Source organism: Furipterus horrens, unplaced genomic scaffold (genome assembly GCF_987537825.1).
Source record: "Furipterus horrens unplaced genomic scaffold, mFurHor1.1.pri manual_scaffold_7, whole genome shotgun sequence".
In the NCBI taxonomy this organism is placed as follows: Eukaryota; Metazoa; Chordata; class Mammalia; order Chiroptera; family Furipteridae; genus Furipterus; species Furipterus horrens.
In genome coordinates this window covers 105,583,457-105,601,784 of record NW_028327177.1, presented here as the reverse complement: position 1 = coordinate 105,601,784, position 18,328 = coordinate 105,583,457, and the positions used below count along the sequence as shown (strand labels likewise).

The following is an 18,328-nucleotide window of genomic DNA, read 5'->3' as shown; positions in this document are numbered from 1 at the left end:
CTGTTTGCCAGCTGTGTGACCTGGGACAAGACATTTGACTTAACATTTCATGTTTCACTTCTCTGGGTCTCCTCAAACTCCCCTCCCCTTCACAGTCAAAATCTCATGAAGGAGTTGTCAACACTTGCTTCCTTCCTTCTCACTTCTATGCAGTTAAGAACACATCCAGTTTAGCTTCTGTCTCCATCTGGCCCCTGGAACTACGCCATTCAAGATCATTAATGACATCTGTATTGTGGAATCAAGGGGCATTTTTTTCTTCTGAAATTTTATTTTCTCACTACTTTTAAAACCAAAAGCTTAAAACAAACAAACAAACCAAGAACAACAATGAAAAACTTGGGCAGTTTTACCTAATGGTTAGAAGTGTGGATTTTTAAAGTCAACCCTCCATAACTCACTTTCTACATATGTAAAATGGGGGAAATAATAGACCTACTACATTGAATTGAGGGAATGATAGTAAATCCAATTGAATGATAGCTATTATACGTAGTCTCATCGCTATTTACAAATTCACGCGAGGAATTAGGAAATCTGTTTTGTTTCCTCCTGGCCACTAAGAGGCGCGCTTTGGAGCAGGAGAAACGAGGGCGAAAACAATCTAAAAGCTGGAGGCGAAGGAGTGGTTTCAACTTCTGGCGGAAGTGAGTGCCCCCCCCACCAGGTCTTAGCAGCTCAGAAATAATTATAAATATTCTATGTAGTTCCAACAGCAGGCATGAAAATTTTTCAGTATTACTCCTAGATATTACTGTATAGGAAAATAAAGTTAACTCTCAACTTTTTTTCGGTATTATTTCTCTGTTTATTTTTTGAACGACCAAGATCCGGAAGAGCTCTCCTTTTTCCTGCCAGGACCCAGAGGTCAAGGCGCATCAGGCCTTGCGCGCACTTCCTTCCTTTCTTCGGCGCTGCCTACGGAGGTGGCAGCCATCTCTTAGTCGGTGAGTTTTAATCGTTAGTGATCTGCGTTCCTGCGGTCCCCATTAGGCCCCATCGCCCCTAGGTGAAGAAGCCTGTCCTTTCAGGCGGTCATCTCGGTGGGTACTGTCCTTGTCGCCTTGCTGAAGCATAAAGAACGAAGTGACCCGGCTGGTGCTGGAGGTTCGCTTGCCAGGGCCTCTTGCACTCCTACGGCTGCCGCCTGGGGTCAGTCTGAGCTGCGGGCAGCTTGTTTCAGCCCTAGGGGCACAGGGCGCTTGTTGAGGCCAAACTGAAGGGTCCCTCCTGCGGGCCGTGGAGCGATCCGGGGGTTACGGCCTCCCCGGGCAGGGCTCGAGTCGTTGGATAACTTCGATTAGCGACATCTGCCCACGTGTTACAGAAATAAAACTTATTCTTGTTGCCCGACGCTCTCTTCCCTCCACTTTATGGCTCTGGGGTTACTGCTGCGGTGGGACTGTCCCTCCACCCCCCCCCCCCAAACCGTTTAGTTAGCAGAAATGCTGATAGTGGGTCAGGATCTCTGTGAATTTGATACGACATCCTTGTCTCTGAGGAAATCATGGTGCAGACGGGCGGGGGGTGAGTGGGTGTCGTTCATTGGGTACCTACTGCGTGCCCTACAAGGAAGTTGATGGTTATGAAGAGAACAAAGGGTGCTGCATTATAAAAAAAGGTTATTGAAGACACTTTTAGGAAGGTAGGTTTTGAGTTGATCTCTAGGTAGGACGGTATGTTAAAAGAACTGGGCATTTTAGAAGTACATCTAGAGGTTTCTCTTTACCAAACGTTTGCTTTGGGCACTACAGGCATTTAATGTGCAATAACATGTCCATTTTACAGGTGAGAAAAGGCACTCCAGTTCACGTTGTTTGTCAAAGACTCGTGTAACTAAAAGGAGATAGGATCGTATGGGGGTTCAGACACTTGGTGGAGTAGGATTTGCTGCCCTTTTGGGGGCCAGCTTGTTTTAGGTCAGCGACTGGCATTCTTTCTTGGTTTTGGGTGACTGAGGTAACTCCTAACCTCCCAGGATCGCGTCTGGAGAATGGCTAATATTCTGCCAGCTTCGGAGACGGGAGGGAAAACACACCTGGCAGAGGTACCCATTCCATTCCCTGCTTGCTCCGTAGCTGGTGATTGGAAGACACTCTGCAACAACTTTCAAGTCCTGTATAAGGAAAGGCTCCTCCCGGGTCTGTTTTTATTTCACAGTATCTGTCTCTTTTGAAGGCACCATGGCTGCCCTCAGACCCCTCGTGAAACCCAAGATTGTCAAGAAGAGGACCAAGAAGTTCATCCGGCACCAGTCAGACCGATATGTCAAAATTAAGGTATATGGTCCTGGGGTGGAAATGGAAGTGTGGCGGGGAGCGGGGTGAAGAAAAGGGTTCCTGAATTGGCGATTGGATTTCTGACCTCACCTAGACGAGGATCTTTGACAGATTAACCAACCAGTCTGGTTGGTGGAAGAGCTAGCTCACTATAAAAACTCTTCATGGCATTTAGCATTTTGATGTGTAAATTCAAATTTAAAAAACAAGGCAAGGCACATTTGGCTGTTTTGAGGTGTCTGGAGGCTTATATTTGTATCGTGTTTCAGGTGACCTTATGATGGTACACGAGTGGATTATCTTTGTATTATAGATGAGAAAACTTAGTTGTTAAGTGCAGTATTGAAACCCATGCTCTTCATCAGAATACATGCACAGTCCCCTCATGTACCATTGGTGGGCAGTATGTTTTTCCTTTGCTTAGGAGTGGATGTGGGTCTACATTCCTGGTATGCAAATACAAGAGCCCTGTTTTTCTTCACCAAAAGAATGAGTAGTGAAATCCTGTTGCCCAAAGACAACTACTGTTTGTCATGTTTCCTTTTCATTTGGTCCCTTTTTTTGCCTCCAAAAGGAAGAGTCGGCAGTCTGCACAGACACTGACCTACCTGTGTGTGTTCTTTCAGCGCAACTGGCGGAAACCCAGAGGTATTGACAATAGGGTGCGTAGAAGATTCAAGGGCCAGATCTTGATGCCCAACATTGGTTATGGGAGCAACAAGAAAACAAAGCACATGCTGCCCAGTGGCTTTCGAAAGTTCCTGGTCCACAACGTCAAGGAGCTTGAAGTGCTGCTGATGTGCAACAAGTGAGTTGGATCCCCACCTCTGGGTTCAGATGTCAGAAGTGTGGATCTGTGTGAGCATTTTTGGGAGGGACTCCAGACCTTTCAGAATGCATTTGGAGAAGTTGTGTATTCTCTCGGGAGCTTCGTTAATGCTTGTTGGGGAGTTCAAAATGGGGGGCGGAGGCTATGACTTGTCCTGAAAAGTGTAGACCCAAGACCTGGAAGAAGGACTTTGACATTACAACACTGCACTGTCCTTTTGGCAGTCATTTCCAGAACACTGCTTTATTTATGTGGGGGATAACCACAGACCCAAGGAGCACTTAAACTGCGGCCACATGTGTCTTCAGAACGCTACAGCCATGGAGGAGTTGCTGTCTGGTTTAGAGCTCTGTGATCGGAGGTGGAGGGAGGGAGGAAGACTGCAGACTGAGTACTCAGATAAAGTGTAACGCAAGAGTACATGGAGGGGTTACAGTGTTACTTTCTCATTATGTTAAAGTAAGACACTTGGTGAGCTCTCTGTGAGACTTTGGTTGGTTTAGGCCAAAATGAGAACAGTGATTGAGAAAAGATTGCTTGTGTAAGTGATTTAGACACAATTGTTCACATCTGTGTGTACACATGTTTAAAAACATCTTTTAGCTATAGTGATTGAAGACAGTAATAAAAATGAATGAAACCATTTTTGGTGGAGTTTCTAGGTTGGAGATTTAACCAGGCATTGAAATACTGGAAATTTTTTGTAGAAAGGATGAGCATAGTGACTAATAATGGTAGATGCCCAAACTGCACTAAGTGGGTTGGTAGAGAATTATGACAGGAAGATGCAGTTTTCCACGTGTCATGTAGCAAAAAATGGTTGTGGCGCAAATGTTGTGGTATCAAAAGCCATAGGAATACTGAGTCCATGACTTTAATCCACAAGTTCCATTTCTGGGCATTTATCCTTCAATAATGAAAAAGCAGGGAAACTTTATAAATTGATCATTGCAACAGTAACTGAGCTGTGAATATAATTGGTGGATGGTAAGAGTACAACACTAAATGGAATGTTACGCATTTGAAAGTTGTCATATATGGAAAATGCCCAGGCAGCAGGGAAGGTATTTAAAATATGTACAGAGTGATTGTGATTATTAAATAGGTATAGACAGGGACCTGAGGAGTTTTTGAAAAAAAGACAGTAATACAACTTAAGTCTTCTTGAAAACAATGATTATGGAAACACTTTAAAATGTAGCTACTTTGAACTTGGGTGGACTCCTTTATATAAAACAAATTTTTTGTCTGTTTTGCTTGTCTCACTGTTAAGCTATTTTTTTACAGAAGTCTTAGAACTATATATCCCCATTGCCTTATTTGATTAAACTACTCAGTCTTTTTTTATGAAATCTCTCCAGGGGTAGTGTCTTTTCTTAATCCATCATTTACTGAAATGTGTTCATTAGACCAGTTCGTTACCAAATTAGGGATGAGACCAGTTCCTGGCAAACATGCTCAGGAATGTTAGGTGTTGCTACTCACTGGGTGGCTTGAGGCAATGGTACTTCAGCTTGAATTTTATCTGTAGCAGTTGAACAAGTGAATGTTTATGATCTGGATTAGGGAGCCCTTTGGATTAATCATACCATTGGCGTCTGCTCTGCTACTTGCTGTTCCAAAACTTTCCACGAGCAAGTCCAAGCTCCCTGGGACTTCTCTGAGTTGGGCTGATTGGCCAGAAGGACGGAGAATTTTTGAACCTGGAGTCTGGGGCTGAGCCACCCTGGCCCTGTCCATTACTGAATATGTGATTTGGAAATTCACTTCCACCTCTGTGGTCATTGGCTTCCTTGTCTGTGAAATGGAGGCGATACCAAGATTACAAGGCTGCTATGAGGATTGGTTAAGAGGGACCGTGAGAGTTTTTCTGGCACAGCAGACACTTTAAGAGCCTCGCTAGTATCTTGGGATTTGGGAACCTGCAGGTGTTATTCAGCAGCCAGGTACCCTCTTTGCTCAGTGCTGTGTCTCCAGGTGAAGTGACCAAAACCATTGCCTTCCCAGTGAAATAACAAGAGTGTGTTCTAGGCTGGCTTGCTCCTTACCTACTCGTTGATTCTCTTCCAGATCTTACTGCGCTGAGATTGCTCACAATGTCTCCTCAAAGAACCGCAAAGCCATTGTGGAGAGAGCGGCCCAGCTAGCCATCAGAGTCACCAATCCCAATGCCAGGCTGCGCAGCGAAGAAAACGAATAGACAGACTGTGTACACATTGTATTTGTGTTAATAAAACCATAAAATTCTGCCATCTGGCATTTCCGCCTTTGATTTTACTTTCCAGTTTCTTTGACAGCTTGTCACAGAGATTGTTCTTTTGTCTGTTAATGCTCTGGAACCTGCCACTTGGACAAGATTTATAGAGGATACTTGATCCTTCACAGGGCACTGGCCTCTGTTGCCCAGACTAGCCTTGATCCTTCAGTTAGGGGTCGGGAAGACTTGGTCCTCAGACCAAGGTAGGTTCTGAGACCCTCAATTAAAGGACCTTGCAGCTCATAGTAAGAAGTTGTTCTTAGCCTCACTTCTGTAAAATTGGATGACAGTTACTCAGTGAAGATTGAGAAAATGTGTGTGAAAGGATGCAGGTGAATTTCTTTTTTAACACCCTTAAATTCTTATTTGGTGCTGAAATAGTACCATATAGCTTCTGCCCAAAAATACAAGACTGGGTGACACACAAATCCCTCTATATATGATCAGCCCTGGATGTTAGAAGATGGCTTTCAATTTGCTTTATGTAAACTCCCCCAGCTTGCTGCTTCAGGCATAATTTCCACTGGTGTGCAATTCCTAACTGGTGATAGTTGGGCCTCTTGGGACTCAGAATTTAACGCTCAAATTCCTTTTCAACTACAATAGCAGGAATCAAGGGTTTTTTTTTTGTTTTTTTTTAAATCCTCACTCCAGGACATACCCCTTGAGGCTGAGAGAGGGGGAAGGGAGGGAGAAGGAGGGAAACAATTTATTGGTTGCCTCTTGGCTTGACAGGGACCTAACCTGCAACCTAGGCATGTGCCTTGATGGGAACCCAGCACCTTTTTGATGTATAGGATGACCAACCACCTGAGCCACACTGGTCAGGGCAAATCTAGCTTTTTAATTCTAAGGTGATGACACCCCAAGAAACTACTAAGTTGCAGTATAGGTCCCGTGGTATGTGGCATGTGGTACTCTAATACAGTAGTTTTTTTTCTATTCAGTGATTTTCAACCCTTTTCATCTCATGGCACAAACCACTGTGGCACATTAAAGTTTTTTGCTGATCTGACAAAAAATAGGTATAATTTTGATACCAGATAGCTATTGAGTTGGCTGCTGTCATTTCTTTGACAATCAGGGAAAAGAGGGTCAATGTCTGACTAAATAGTCAGGTATTGCATGTTTTAAAAATTCTTGGAGCACACTAGTTAAAAATCACCGCTCTAGTATAAGACTAGTGTGTTGGGTTCCTTTCACCACCTGGTCAACTAAGCCAGAAATAATACAGTGGTTGTCATTTTCTTGGTGTGCTAGCCATGATAAATTTAAGGCTCTTGGTTTCAGTAGATAAGTATCTTAACACATTGACTGCCTCCTGTTCAAAACCTAGTATGAAACATTAAATTATTGGTCACTTTCATTATTTCTTTACTTGGGACGTATACTGATAAATGGTGTGACTACTGACTAAAGGAACTGTTCAGAGAAAACAGTTGTAATTTAGGATTTCTCCTTTATTAACCTGGGGTAGTACAGAAAATTATTTGGCCTGTTGCTTAATTCTGTGTCCTCAATACTAAAAAGGACATGTTTAAAATCTTCCTCAGAAGGACACAAACCAACTTGTTATGCCTGGGTTGGGTGACATGAAACGGTTTGTACTTGCATGCCTTACTGTTTCTGTTTGCTTCATAAGAATTTTGAAATTAGAAAACCACATTAGCTCTTAATTCTCTACCCACACTCCCCGCTGCCAATGAGAAATTTTTTTTTTTTAAATTCTAAAATGTGAATAACTCAGAAGTATGTGAGTTTTTAAGATGCCTAGCCAAAGCACTAATTTTTGGTATGTCAATAATGTCAAGTGAATTGAAAAAATGAGAGTGGTGTGACAAAGTTGAGACTCGAATGGGAAGAAAGGCCAGCCTGCTGCCTCCTAACCTCTCACAGCTGTGAGCACAGAATATGTCTAAATACTAAATATTTTGTGAGGCAGGGTGTCCCCAGCTTGAAGGAACCAGACAGACCCGTGTGAAAGGCTTGGAAAATTCTGCCCTGTTGCTTTGAATGACTGTCCTGAGTTAAAGGGCCCAATGGTTGGCAGACTTATAGCTTCAGGTTGGGGGCTAGTGAGTTGGGGTCCCTGGAGAAGGCACTGGAAACCCCAAACAGGAACAGGAGGGACCCCAGGGAAATGAATGTAAGTAAAGGCCAATGGCCTTGGGTGGTGGGAAAGTGAAGTTGAGGCCTTAGGCTTGGGGGTCCCCCTCTTGAATAAGGGCCCATCTAGGGGCTGGGATGGGATTAGCTGAGCTCCATTGAGTCTGTGCTGAGGGCTGAAGCAGAATCCTTCTGAATGCTTTCAAAGAGGGCAGCAAGTTCAGGGTTGGATCTGATTTGAGAAGAGAAATCGGCCATGATGGGGCTTTTCCCCACTTCCGGGATGGTCAGCAAGGCGGCCACTGCCCTCATGGCAGAGCGCTTCAGTTCGTCTTGCTTCTCAAACTCCTGCTTCACAGAACCAGCTTTGACCTAAAGTGGGAAACGACAATGAGCATCCTTTATTGAGCCTGTCCTTGCTCCACAGCCTCTTTGGCTTCCTCTCCACCACCTATGGCACACTACCTCGATTCACGGTTTCCTATGGTTCCAGCCTCCTGATGGTTTCTTCCACCTTGGGACTTTTACACGAAGTCATCTAAAGGGCCTATGAGCAACCAATCTAAATTACCTTTCTTTTTGATAATAAATTGATGGTGACAACTGCTGTGAAGTGTTCACTTAGTCTCCTTCCCCTGACAAGATGTATTGGGTTATCTCTTTACTGTGCTGAAAACAGACTCTTGGTACAATAGGACTTAACTGAATGGACTGCTGTGACAGTCTTCTAGCCAGGCATCTGCAGTCCATTCCGCAGGTGCAGCCAGAGAGTAAGCATCCATGTGCCTTGCCTGCTTCCTGTTTCCTCATCCCCCACCCTCCCACTTACTCAGAGAATCTCAGGAATCCCCCCACTGTTTATGGAAAAAAGGCCCACCGCCATGACTTAACCCAGACAACATTAGTCTCTTCCCCCTAAAGAGTCTGTGATGGTTAAGAGCTTGGTTGGACAGTCCTGGCTTCAAAAGGCTCTGCCCATGAGAACTGTGACTTCAGGTTGTCACCTTTTTGTCCCTCACCAAATTATAAGGGCCTCCTCTTACAGGGCCACTATGAGGATTAAATGACCACACAGGTCCACACCTCTTCTCTGAAACCCTTGGGGCCAGGTGTGCTTTTGGAATTTAGGAGTTTTGGGGTTTTAGAAAAGGTGATGATGTACAGATAATGGGTCTGGTACAACACCCTGTAATCAGATACACTTAATGTTTCCCCCCCTAAGTTTATGAAAAATGTAGAATATTATGAATAATACAAAAAGGGAACCGGGATCATAAACAGCCTTGGCCAGTTCAAGTTAAGTTTTGGTGTCAAACAAATCACTAAGATCTTTTAGTTTGCAGAGCTTTGTAGGATTCAGAATTGTGGATGAGGGACTGGGGACATGAATGTGACGAGCTCTTGGCCCTGCTTGACAAATAGCATCCCTCTGAGTAGCCGGACCAAGTGACTTATGTGTGGGCCTCAGGTGAAAGTGAGTGAAGGTTGTCCAGATGCTGCAACACCATTTGCAAGCTCCTTCCTGTGAACTGGGACTCTTCTCCATCCCTTACAGTTCAAAGAAAACTAGAAATATTTGGCCAATGAGACTGTCGAGAGCTCAATGACCCTGTGGAACCACTATTTACTTTGACTTCATGCTAAGCATATGTTAAAAATAGAAACTTACAAGATAGGTTTCTATTAATAAATTACCAATTTTATCTGTTTTATCCATAAGATTTCTTTTTTTTTGGAAAAGGTTTTGCTACTTGGAAATCACTGCTCTATGGGTATCTCTACTCTTTGGGCTCCAATCTAAAATACTCTGCCCTCTATCTGTCTTCATTTGTTTACCCTTCCAAAACCCAAATTAGTTCTTTCATTCAACAGGTATTTACTGAGTACCCCTTAGTTCTCAACACTGCAGCTTTCCCTGAGGCCTTCTGCCCCAGATCCCTCCCTTGGACCTGTGAGGCATTCCAGTCTAACAGCAACTCTGCCCCATGTCAATCAATCAGTCAATCAATAATTTCTATCTTAAGAGTCTGCCTCAGTTTCCCAATTAGGACATGAGATGAGGGAGCCCATCATGTTCAGAGTTATATCCCTAGTATCTTGCACAAAGCCCAGCACCCAGGAAATATTTAATGAAAGACAGATACAGAGCTGGGTTTGAATCCCAGCTCCACAATTTACTAGCTATGTAGCCTCAGTCAACTTCACCTCTCCTAACCTCTGTTCCCTTGTGTATACAGATGGTTAAGAATAAGAAGTAACAAGAAGTATTATATAGGATGATGATGAAGATTAAAATAAGCACTTCCCATGCCACCAGTACCACAGGAGGTTCTTGGTAAATTGTAACTATAAACGGTCTGCAGAGGACCCATAGATGTGCACAGGGCTGGGCAGTGGCTTACTTTGGCGATGCAGGTGGCCCTAAGTGGCTCAGTGAGCCGATCCACCCTCTGCAGAACAGGCGCAGGACACAAGGTAGCCAGCCGTGCAAGCATGATGAAGGTCAGCATCTGCCCAGGAGGAAGGAGAGAGAGAGTTCTTGGTGAAATGACCCAGGACCAAAAGAAGCAAGCCCTGGGGAAGAGGAGAGGCTCTGGACACAACACCTGGAGCTCAAGTCCAAACTCTAGCACTAACTCCTGCTCAGGTCCCTGTCAGGGTCTAGTAACACCAACTATGCCAATTGCACTTGGTTGTCCTAAAGAAACTTGGATCAGAAGAGGCACCAGGAGGGGGAAGTTCTCAAGTTCAGATGCCCACTGGGCCAGGCAGGTACTGTCCATGAGTGAAGGGGGCCAGGTGGGAACTGGGAAGGAGTATGGGGTCTACACTCCAGACAGCAGCTATGTAGCTCCAGCTGATTGTGGTTAGGTGGGAATGTGGCCCAGACTTGATGACTGTTTTCAAAAGAAACCCCAATTTTCATGTAAAATCTCAATTTTAAAATGTTAGCACTTGATTTAAACAAAAACAAATAAATTGTGAGCCAACTAAACATGTCTACAGGCCTAGATTCAGCCTGCAGGAGAATAATGGTGACCTCTTTTGAAAATGGTAAGTTCCTACAAATGATACACAGTATAAAGGGTGGTTGTTTGTAATCAATATGTCCTGCCCATCCCCACCAGCTATCTACTTAGCCCTGACCCCCACATGCCCCACAGCAAAGGAGAAGACAGGGGCAGAGCTGCAAAGAGCATGGCATTAAGACCATGAGCTGTGACCCAAGTCTCCTCCACTTCCTGCCTTGTGCGCTTAAACTAGCCAGGTCTCTGGTTTCTCCCCTGTAAACTGGGCATCTAAGCCCACTCTCCAGAGCTGAATGTGAAGGCTTGAGGAGACAACTGTAGGTTGCTCAGTAGATGTCCCACCCACCCTCCTCAGCACCAAAGGGGGCTGGGCACAGCTCAAGCGTGGGAAAACCCATTAAAAATAACTCGCTTTTATCCCTCAGTGGGTCTCGGCCATCTTCCACATCAGTACAGAGATCCAGCTCACTCTTTTTAATGCTGCTAGGCTTCCATGACTAGAGGTACACAGTTTATGGAGCCAGTTCTCCATAAATGGACAAGTAGGTAGCTGCCAGATTTTCCCAATTCCCAGCAATCAGTGAAGAACAATCTTGGACATAAAACTCTGAACGTGTGCAGGAGTCAGTCCAGAGGCTCATGGATATGGAAGTGCCGGGTCAAAGAGAATTGCTCGTGTAGAATCTCATCAAAGTTGTGTGAGACGTGAGGTTTTTTTCTTATCAGAAAAAACCATACAGCTATTTTCATTGGGTTTCCTGGGGTAGGGGGTTGGAGACAAGCAGTAGGCCCAGTGACACCTGGCTGTCCCCTTGGTATGGGGTGGCCATGAGTCTGGCAGGGGCTCATCATACCCGGATATCATAGTGGTCCTTCAGGCCATCCTCCACGTGGTTCAGGAACTCGCAGATGTCCAGTTGGCCCAGACAGCTCTCGAGCAATGAGTACATGCACTCGAAGGCTGCCTTCCGGACATCCAGCCCATCATCCACGGTGTGCTTAAAAGGCCCCATTTCCACCTGCAGGAGGAAGGGATAACACATTAGGGGATGTGAACCCAGAGTGCATGAATACCTCCCCTGGTTCCTGTAGCATACCCCACATCTGTGGTTCAGTACTGAGTCTTCATTGCCTTATACTCTCAAGTCTATATGCCTTTGCTCAGCTTGCAATGCCCTTTGGTGATGATAACAATAAAAATTATTATTATAATCTACTGAGCAGTTATGATGCACCAGGCACTATGCTGAGTGCTTGGCAGATGACATTTCACTCAAGCATCACAAAAGCTCTAAGAAACCAGTGTTACTATTAACTGCATTTACCATATGAGGAAACTTAAGGCTCAGAGAAGTTAAGTTGCCCAAGGACACACACCTAATCAAAATAAAAACCAAGGTCTCTCCGAACCTTTTAACCCACAGGGCTCTGCTCTTAATGGTAAACTCTTCTCATCCCTCCAAGTCCAGTTCAATGTCTCCTCTTTTAGGAAACTTGCCTAATCCCTCTAAACAGTCACTTCTTCCTCAGTGATGCCAGGTGGTTCAGAACTTTTTATCGCATTGTGTGATGATGACTTAGTTGTTAAATCACCTTTAATCTCTTCCCTTTAAAGTCTTACTTCATCAACAGGGCTCTAAATAAGTTAAATAATCAGCAGAGTGGGTGTCTCTACTTCAGGCCATGAGCTCCCTGGTGCAGAAACCTGGTGCTCAGACACAGGGCTGGTGCTCCATGAATGCCTGCTGAATGTTGAATGATAACAAGAGTCTCCAACACTGAGTGCCCACTGTGTGCCAGAAGCAGTTTTGAGCACCTGCAGGATTTAACTCATTGAATCTTCTCAACAACTCTTTGATGCAGACATGATTAGTTTGCTCATTTTGCCTGTGAGGAGAAACTGAGGCTCAGTGTGGATTAGGTTGCCCTGGCAGGGTCACACAGCTGGGAAGTGGAGGGACAGGGCTTGACCCAGGCCATGGGACCTGGTCAGCTGATGAGCTGGACCCTATTCCACGCCTCAGCCCCATCAGGCCCAAGGATGCCATTCAGTTCTCACCCAGCCTCACCTCTCTGATGAGGTCCCGGCGGATCTTTGTCTCCTGGTAGAGGAGGGGCAGGATGTCACTCAGCCGGTCCCAGACCAACGAGGGTTTGTTGTGCACAGCTGAGTTGAGGAAAGTCAGAGTGGCCCGGCGCACGTTCAGGTCTGGGTCCTGCAGGCTCTCCATGAACTCTCCTGGCAGAAAGATGAGAGCGGGTGAGGGACAACACAGCTAAGACAACAGACCACCTCTACCCCATCTAGGTTATCAGGTTCATGTGAGTCATGCATACCTAGCTGAGTGGGCTGAACATGTTCTGAGCACCTACTTTGTACCATGTACAACAAGCCTTCAAAGTCCAGATAAGAATGTGGACTTGAGTCTGGCCTGGGTTCAAATTCAAATTCTATAATTTCCTAACTCTGGGACCTTGGAGAGCCTTGATGTCCTCATCTGTAAAATGGGGGGAACAACAGTATCTATCCCATAGCACTGCATTTATGATTTAAAATGTGATATTATATAAAGCACATAGCAGAGGGCCTGGCACAAAGCAAAGATCCTACAAATGATAAGTTGATATTATTATAGGAGGCTCCTGAAGATCAGAGAAATGAAGAAACTTCCAGAAACTCACACAGTACTTCTCTGAGTATACCTTTTTGTATTGTTTAGACTTCTTAATAACTGTGTTAATGTTTTATATATTCAATAAATAAACAAAATCAAGAATGGGGGGGCTCCCTAAAAAAACCCCAACCTAACTGTATTTTAAATGTTAACATAACCACCCAGGTTATGAAGGAAAAAACAACTTATCCAAGTAACTTCCAAACAAAGAATTTTGACTACATGCCCCCCAGGCTAAAGACAAAAGAACTATAAACAAATATTGAATAAACAGATATAAAGGTTGTCAATTTTCAGATTACTTCCTGTATATTCCAAAATCTAGTGAATATCTTGTAAATAATAGGAGCTGGGTTTCTCCTGTAAGAGGAGGGCATTTGGAAAGGGAGAAGGCTAGAATGAACACTGTAGTTCTGGACAGAAACAGGACCTAACACATGGATATATGTGTGTCTGTCTGTGTACAAACATTTGTACATATATATATATTTCCTCATATGTACTGTCTGCTGAGAGGGCCTAGAAGGAATGGAACCCCGGTAGCAATGAGCATACAGTGTCCAGATCTTGGATTCTAAATACTGTTCTCCACTAAAAGGAATCTGGGCTCCTTGGATTGATGGCTGATGTTAGGGTCAGGGCAGAAAAGATAAGGCTGAAACAACTCATTGTGCCAAAACATAAGGATATGCTCAAAGAATGATGGAAACATGTCAATGAACACGGGAACCGGCTAAATCTGAGACAATCTTGAGAATCTAAATAAATAAAGACAGTAAAAGATTATAACTCACTGAGTGAAAAAGGACTCTACAAGTCTATAATGATATGAATAAATCAATGAATAAATAAATAAATGGGGAAAATGAAAAAGCTTTTTTCTGGAAATAGAATGCAAATTAATAAATATGGAAGGAATGCTGGAATTAAAAAGTTGCTGTTTGGCAGCTGTCAGTAATCACTGATTCAGGTAAGAAACCACAAAGGATGCAAAATGTAGTAGGCAAAAATTTGATAAGGAAAAGAGTATTTTGATAGATTAAAAATTACTTATTCATTCCAAAGGGAAAAAGAGTAACTAGAGTGAAGAAACCTGGAAGTCTCCACCCTAACGAGGCGATCAGAGTTACCATCACTGGACATGAGACAATTGCCATCATGGGCCTCCTGATGTCATGCACTGGGGAGAACAGTCTCCCAGCAGAGTGGGATTCTAATCCAGGGCCAGCAGCCTCAGGCCCCTTCAACTGTGCCATGCTGGCTGCTAGGAGCCCCACTCGGTGTGAGAACACAACAAGACCTGAGTTCATTCTACTCTCTGAGCCTTAGTCTCTTCACCTGTAAAATGGGGCCACTCCTACATTCTGCACTGGGGGCTGTGAGAATTTATTGTGATCAGATATATTAAAGAACCTAGTGTGGTACCTGATACACAGTGAGAGCTCAAAAAACTGATTCAAACATACAACAACAAAAACAAAATACCCAGTCAGAGGCCCATGGGGGTGCCAGCCATGGGCAGCTCAGGCAAGATGGAGAAAAACAGGGCTGGGGACAGTGCTTGCTGGGTCAGGACACAGGATAAAGCCCCAGCACGTAGAGGTCAGCACCCCCATTTTATGGCTGAGGATGAGATGATCCATCCACACTCAAACAGCCAGGGAGTGGCAGAGCCAGGATTTGAACCCGAGGTTGGAAGACTCCAAAACCTCTCCACAGTCCACTAGGTTGCCCTGTAGAAGAGGAGAGCCAGACTCCAGTGCAGTCTAGTTAAAAGCCCACAGGCTTGGAGCTCTGAAGAAGTGGGCTGGGTCCTGCAGAGGCCCAAAGGCCCTTTGGACAGCAGACGTGCCAGGGAATCACTCTGCTGACTCTGCAGAGGTGCAGCCCTGCCCAGCTTGGTGCCCACTGAAGCCAATGCATTTGAGGGGCTGGTAGTTCTCTACTTCCTGGAGCGCTTTTCCCCTCAATTATACATGGGATTTCCAAAACCTTAGAACAGCAGATTTTTGTGTCCCCATTTTACAGATGAGGAAACAGGCTCAGAGGTGAGAAGGGGCATGCTGGGCTCACCCAGCAACTCAGTGGAGGCACAGGGTTTTGAACACAGGGCCGTCACTGTCATGAGGATGAGGTGGCCTCCCAGGTCTCCAACTCCCTTCTGTTAATGTGCAGGAAAAATCAGCCCAAGTTCAAGGGCTGTGAAGGGGACTGAATGGGACTAGGGGCAGGGGACGTTCTGCTCACCAATGAAGCTCTTCAGGAGGGGGTCAATGGGATGGGGTTGGTCTGAAATGAGGAACTTGACTGCTGTGATGACAGTGCTCCGGGTGTGCGGCTGACCTGCAGGAGAAAAGGCAGTGGCTTGGTGAGCGGCGGAGCCAATCCCGGATACCCACAGGTCAGAAGGTGCCAAAACTCTCCTCTGCCTCCATGCAAGCCAGAAATGTATTCCCTCCCCACTTGACACTCTCTCCGATCTTTGAAAAAGTCAATGCTATCATTTCCTTCGGCAGCCCGGAATCTTCCCAGAATTCTTCCTGCTGCGGCTGAGAGGAAAGCTGTCAGATTGCAGGTAACCACAATGCAAGATATAAATGGAGAACCAAAACTTGAGAACTAAGAACCCAACCCAAAGCAAGATCTTTACTTAGGCCTTGGGACTATATTCTATTTTTCAGACACATTATTTCAACTAATCCTCAGGACTGTCCTAGTAATTGATTGATAATGATATATAATATGTTAATTAAAATGACTAATAAAGTTATTAATCTCTAAGGTCACAGAGCAGATCCAGAGTTCAACAGCTGATTCTACGCCTTGGCTGGGTTCTCCTCCTCAGCCCTGAATTCTCCAAGCAGGGGGCAGCTGCACTTCAGGCAGGCTGAAGAACAAGAGGATTCCAACAGAATTCAGAGCATCTCCAAGTTTGGGAATAAAGAGCTCATTTAGTTTTTGCTTTTCTGCTTGCTTCTGACTAGAGAAGCTAAACAAGGGAGGGAAATATATTTCCCATTGGGTGAAAGAAATAAACCAGCAGCTTCCTTCCCCACATGCTTCTCAATCTTCTCTCTAAACTGCTCCCATTCTACTGGAATGTTTTGCAGAAATAGAAAAGAAAAATCCTAAAATATGTATTAAACCACAAAAGACCTCAAATAGGCAAAACCATCATGAGAGAGAAGAACAAAACAGGCAGCATCACACTTCCTGATTTCAAGCTATAGTCATCAAAACAGCACGGTTCTGGCATAAAAACAGACACATAGGACAATGGAACAGGATCGAGAGCCTAGATATAAATACAGGCATGTATGGTCAACTAATATTGGACAAGGGAGCCAAGAATACTCAGTGGGGAAAAGACAGTCTCTTGCTGGGAAAATTGGATAGTCACATGTTAAAGAATAAAACTAGACCCCTATCTTACAACACTCACAAAAATTAATGCAAAATGGATTAAAGACTTAAATGTAGGATCTGAAACCATAAAACTCCTAAAATAAAATGTAGGAATAAAGCTCCTTGTCATGGGTCTTGGTAATAAATTTTTGGATATGACACCTGAAACATGAGCAAAAACAATAAAAAATAAACAAGTGGGACTACATCAAACTAAAAAGCTTCTGCACAGCAAAGGATACCAACAACAAAATGAAAGGAAAAAATACTTGCAAACCATGATAAGGACTTAATATCCAAAATATTTAAAGAATTCATACAACTCAATAGCAAATAACAAATAATCCAATTTAAAAATGGGCAAAGGACTTGGATAGACTTTTTTTCAAAGAAGATACTTGGAAGTCCAACAGGTACATGAAAAGGTGCTCAATATCACTAATCATCAGGGAAATGCAAATCAAAACCACAATGTGCTATCTATCATCTCACACCTGTTGGAATGGTTATCATAAGGAATGCTGGCAAGGATGTGGAGAAAGGGAACCCTGTGCACTGATGGCGGGAGTGTAAATTGGTGCAGCCACTATATAAAACAGTAGGGATGCTGCTCAAAAAATTAAAAATTGAATTGCCATACAATCTAGCAATCCCACTTATGGGTATTTAACTGAAGAAAAAGGAAGTTACCTCAGAGAGTTATCTGCACTCCCATGTTCACTTCAGCAATAATGCTAGAAGACATGGAAACAACCTAAGTGTCCATCAACAAATGAATGGATAAAGAAAATGTGACACACACACACACACACAGAAAAATATTATTCAGCCACAGAAAGGGAGGAAATCCTGCTATTTGCCACAACACGGATGGCCCTTGATGGCATTATGCTATATGAAATAAGAGAAAGACAAACACCATATGATCTCATACATGTTGTCTAAAAAGAAACAGAGATCAGATTTGTAGTTGCCAGAGATGGGGTGTCGGGGTGGGCGAAGTGGGTGAAAGTGGTCAAAAAGATACAAACTTCCAGGTAGAAGATAAATTAATTCCTGGTAATGTAACGCACAACATAATGGCTGCAGCTAACAATACTGTTTTACATATTTGAAAGTCGCTGAGAGAGTAGATCTTTGTTTCTTTAAAGATTTTATTTATTCATTTTTAGAGAGAGGGGAAGGGAGGGAGAAAGAGAGGGAGAGACATTGACTGGTTGCCTCTCGCACAACCCAACCTGGCCTGCAACCCAGGAACGTGCCCTGACTGCAATCGAACCTGTGCAAGCTTTCGGTTTGTAGGACAGCGCCCGAGCCACTGAGCTACACCAGTCAGGGCTGAGAGTAGATCTTAAAAGTCCTAATTACAAGGAAAAAAACTTTTCATGACTATGAGAGTTGATGGATGTTAACTAAACTTATTGTGGTAATCATTTTACAACATATATATACATCAAATCATTATGTTGTACTCCTTAAACTAATACAATATGTCAATTGTATCTCAGTAAAACTGGAAGAAAAACAAATAGATGAACTGCTTACTTCTCTCCACCTTCCCCACAAACACCTGCCAGCATACAACAGTAAATGAGTTAAGGCTGTTTCCATCACAAACTTAATGTTGAAGACTCAGGAGAAAGTTTACAATTTGGTGCTAGGGTACATGTGAATGAAAGAGTTACTGAATTTAGATTTTTTCCCTTGTTTTCTTTTCATCCTGACTGGCTCCTAAGAAGACTCGAGGT

The 18,328-nt window shown here is 44.0% G+C and overlaps 2 protein-coding genes and 1 non-coding gene across 3 annotated transcripts in view; 2 read left to right on the top strand and 1 right to left on the bottom strand.

Annotated features, from left to right (window-relative positions):
• Nucleotides 1–872: 872 nt before the first annotated feature.
• On the top strand, nt 873–5,380 carry RPL32 (ribosomal protein L32). The gene is made up of 4 exons (XM_090284203.1): nt 873–947; nt 2,161–2,279; nt 2,906–3,087; nt 5,179–5,380. Exons 2-4 carry the CDS (start codon nt 2,184–2,186, stop codon nt 5,306–5,308), a joined length of 408 nt encoding a protein of 135 aa, XP_090140329.1. The 5' UTR covers nt 873–947; nt 2,161–2,183; the 3' UTR covers nt 5,309–5,380.
• On the top strand, nt 1,969–2,108 carry LOC150004970 (small nucleolar RNA SNORA7). The gene has a single exon (XR_016512532.1). It is a non-coding gene; the product is annotated as a small nucleolar RNA SNORA7 (small nucleolar RNA).
• Nucleotides 5,381–6,804: 1,424 nt separating the features above from the next.
• Nucleotides 6,805–18,328, bottom strand: part of CAND2 (cullin associated and neddylation dissociated 2 (putative)) — a 31,592-nt gene continuing 20,068 nt past the window's right edge. Inside the window, exons 11-15 of the mRNA XM_090284202.1 lie at nt 15,423–15,518; nt 12,570–12,739; nt 11,355–11,519; nt 9,874–9,981; nt 6,805–7,843 (exon numbers count right to left, since the gene is read on the bottom strand). Coding sequence (XP_090140328.1) covers nt 7,616–7,843; nt 9,874–9,981; nt 11,355–11,519; nt 12,570–12,739; nt 15,423–15,518 — 767 coding nt within the window. The 3' untranslated portion in view covers nt 6,805–7,615. The remainder of the gene's footprint in view (nt 7,844–9,873; nt 9,982–11,354; nt 11,520–12,569; nt 12,740–15,422; nt 15,519–18,328) is intronic.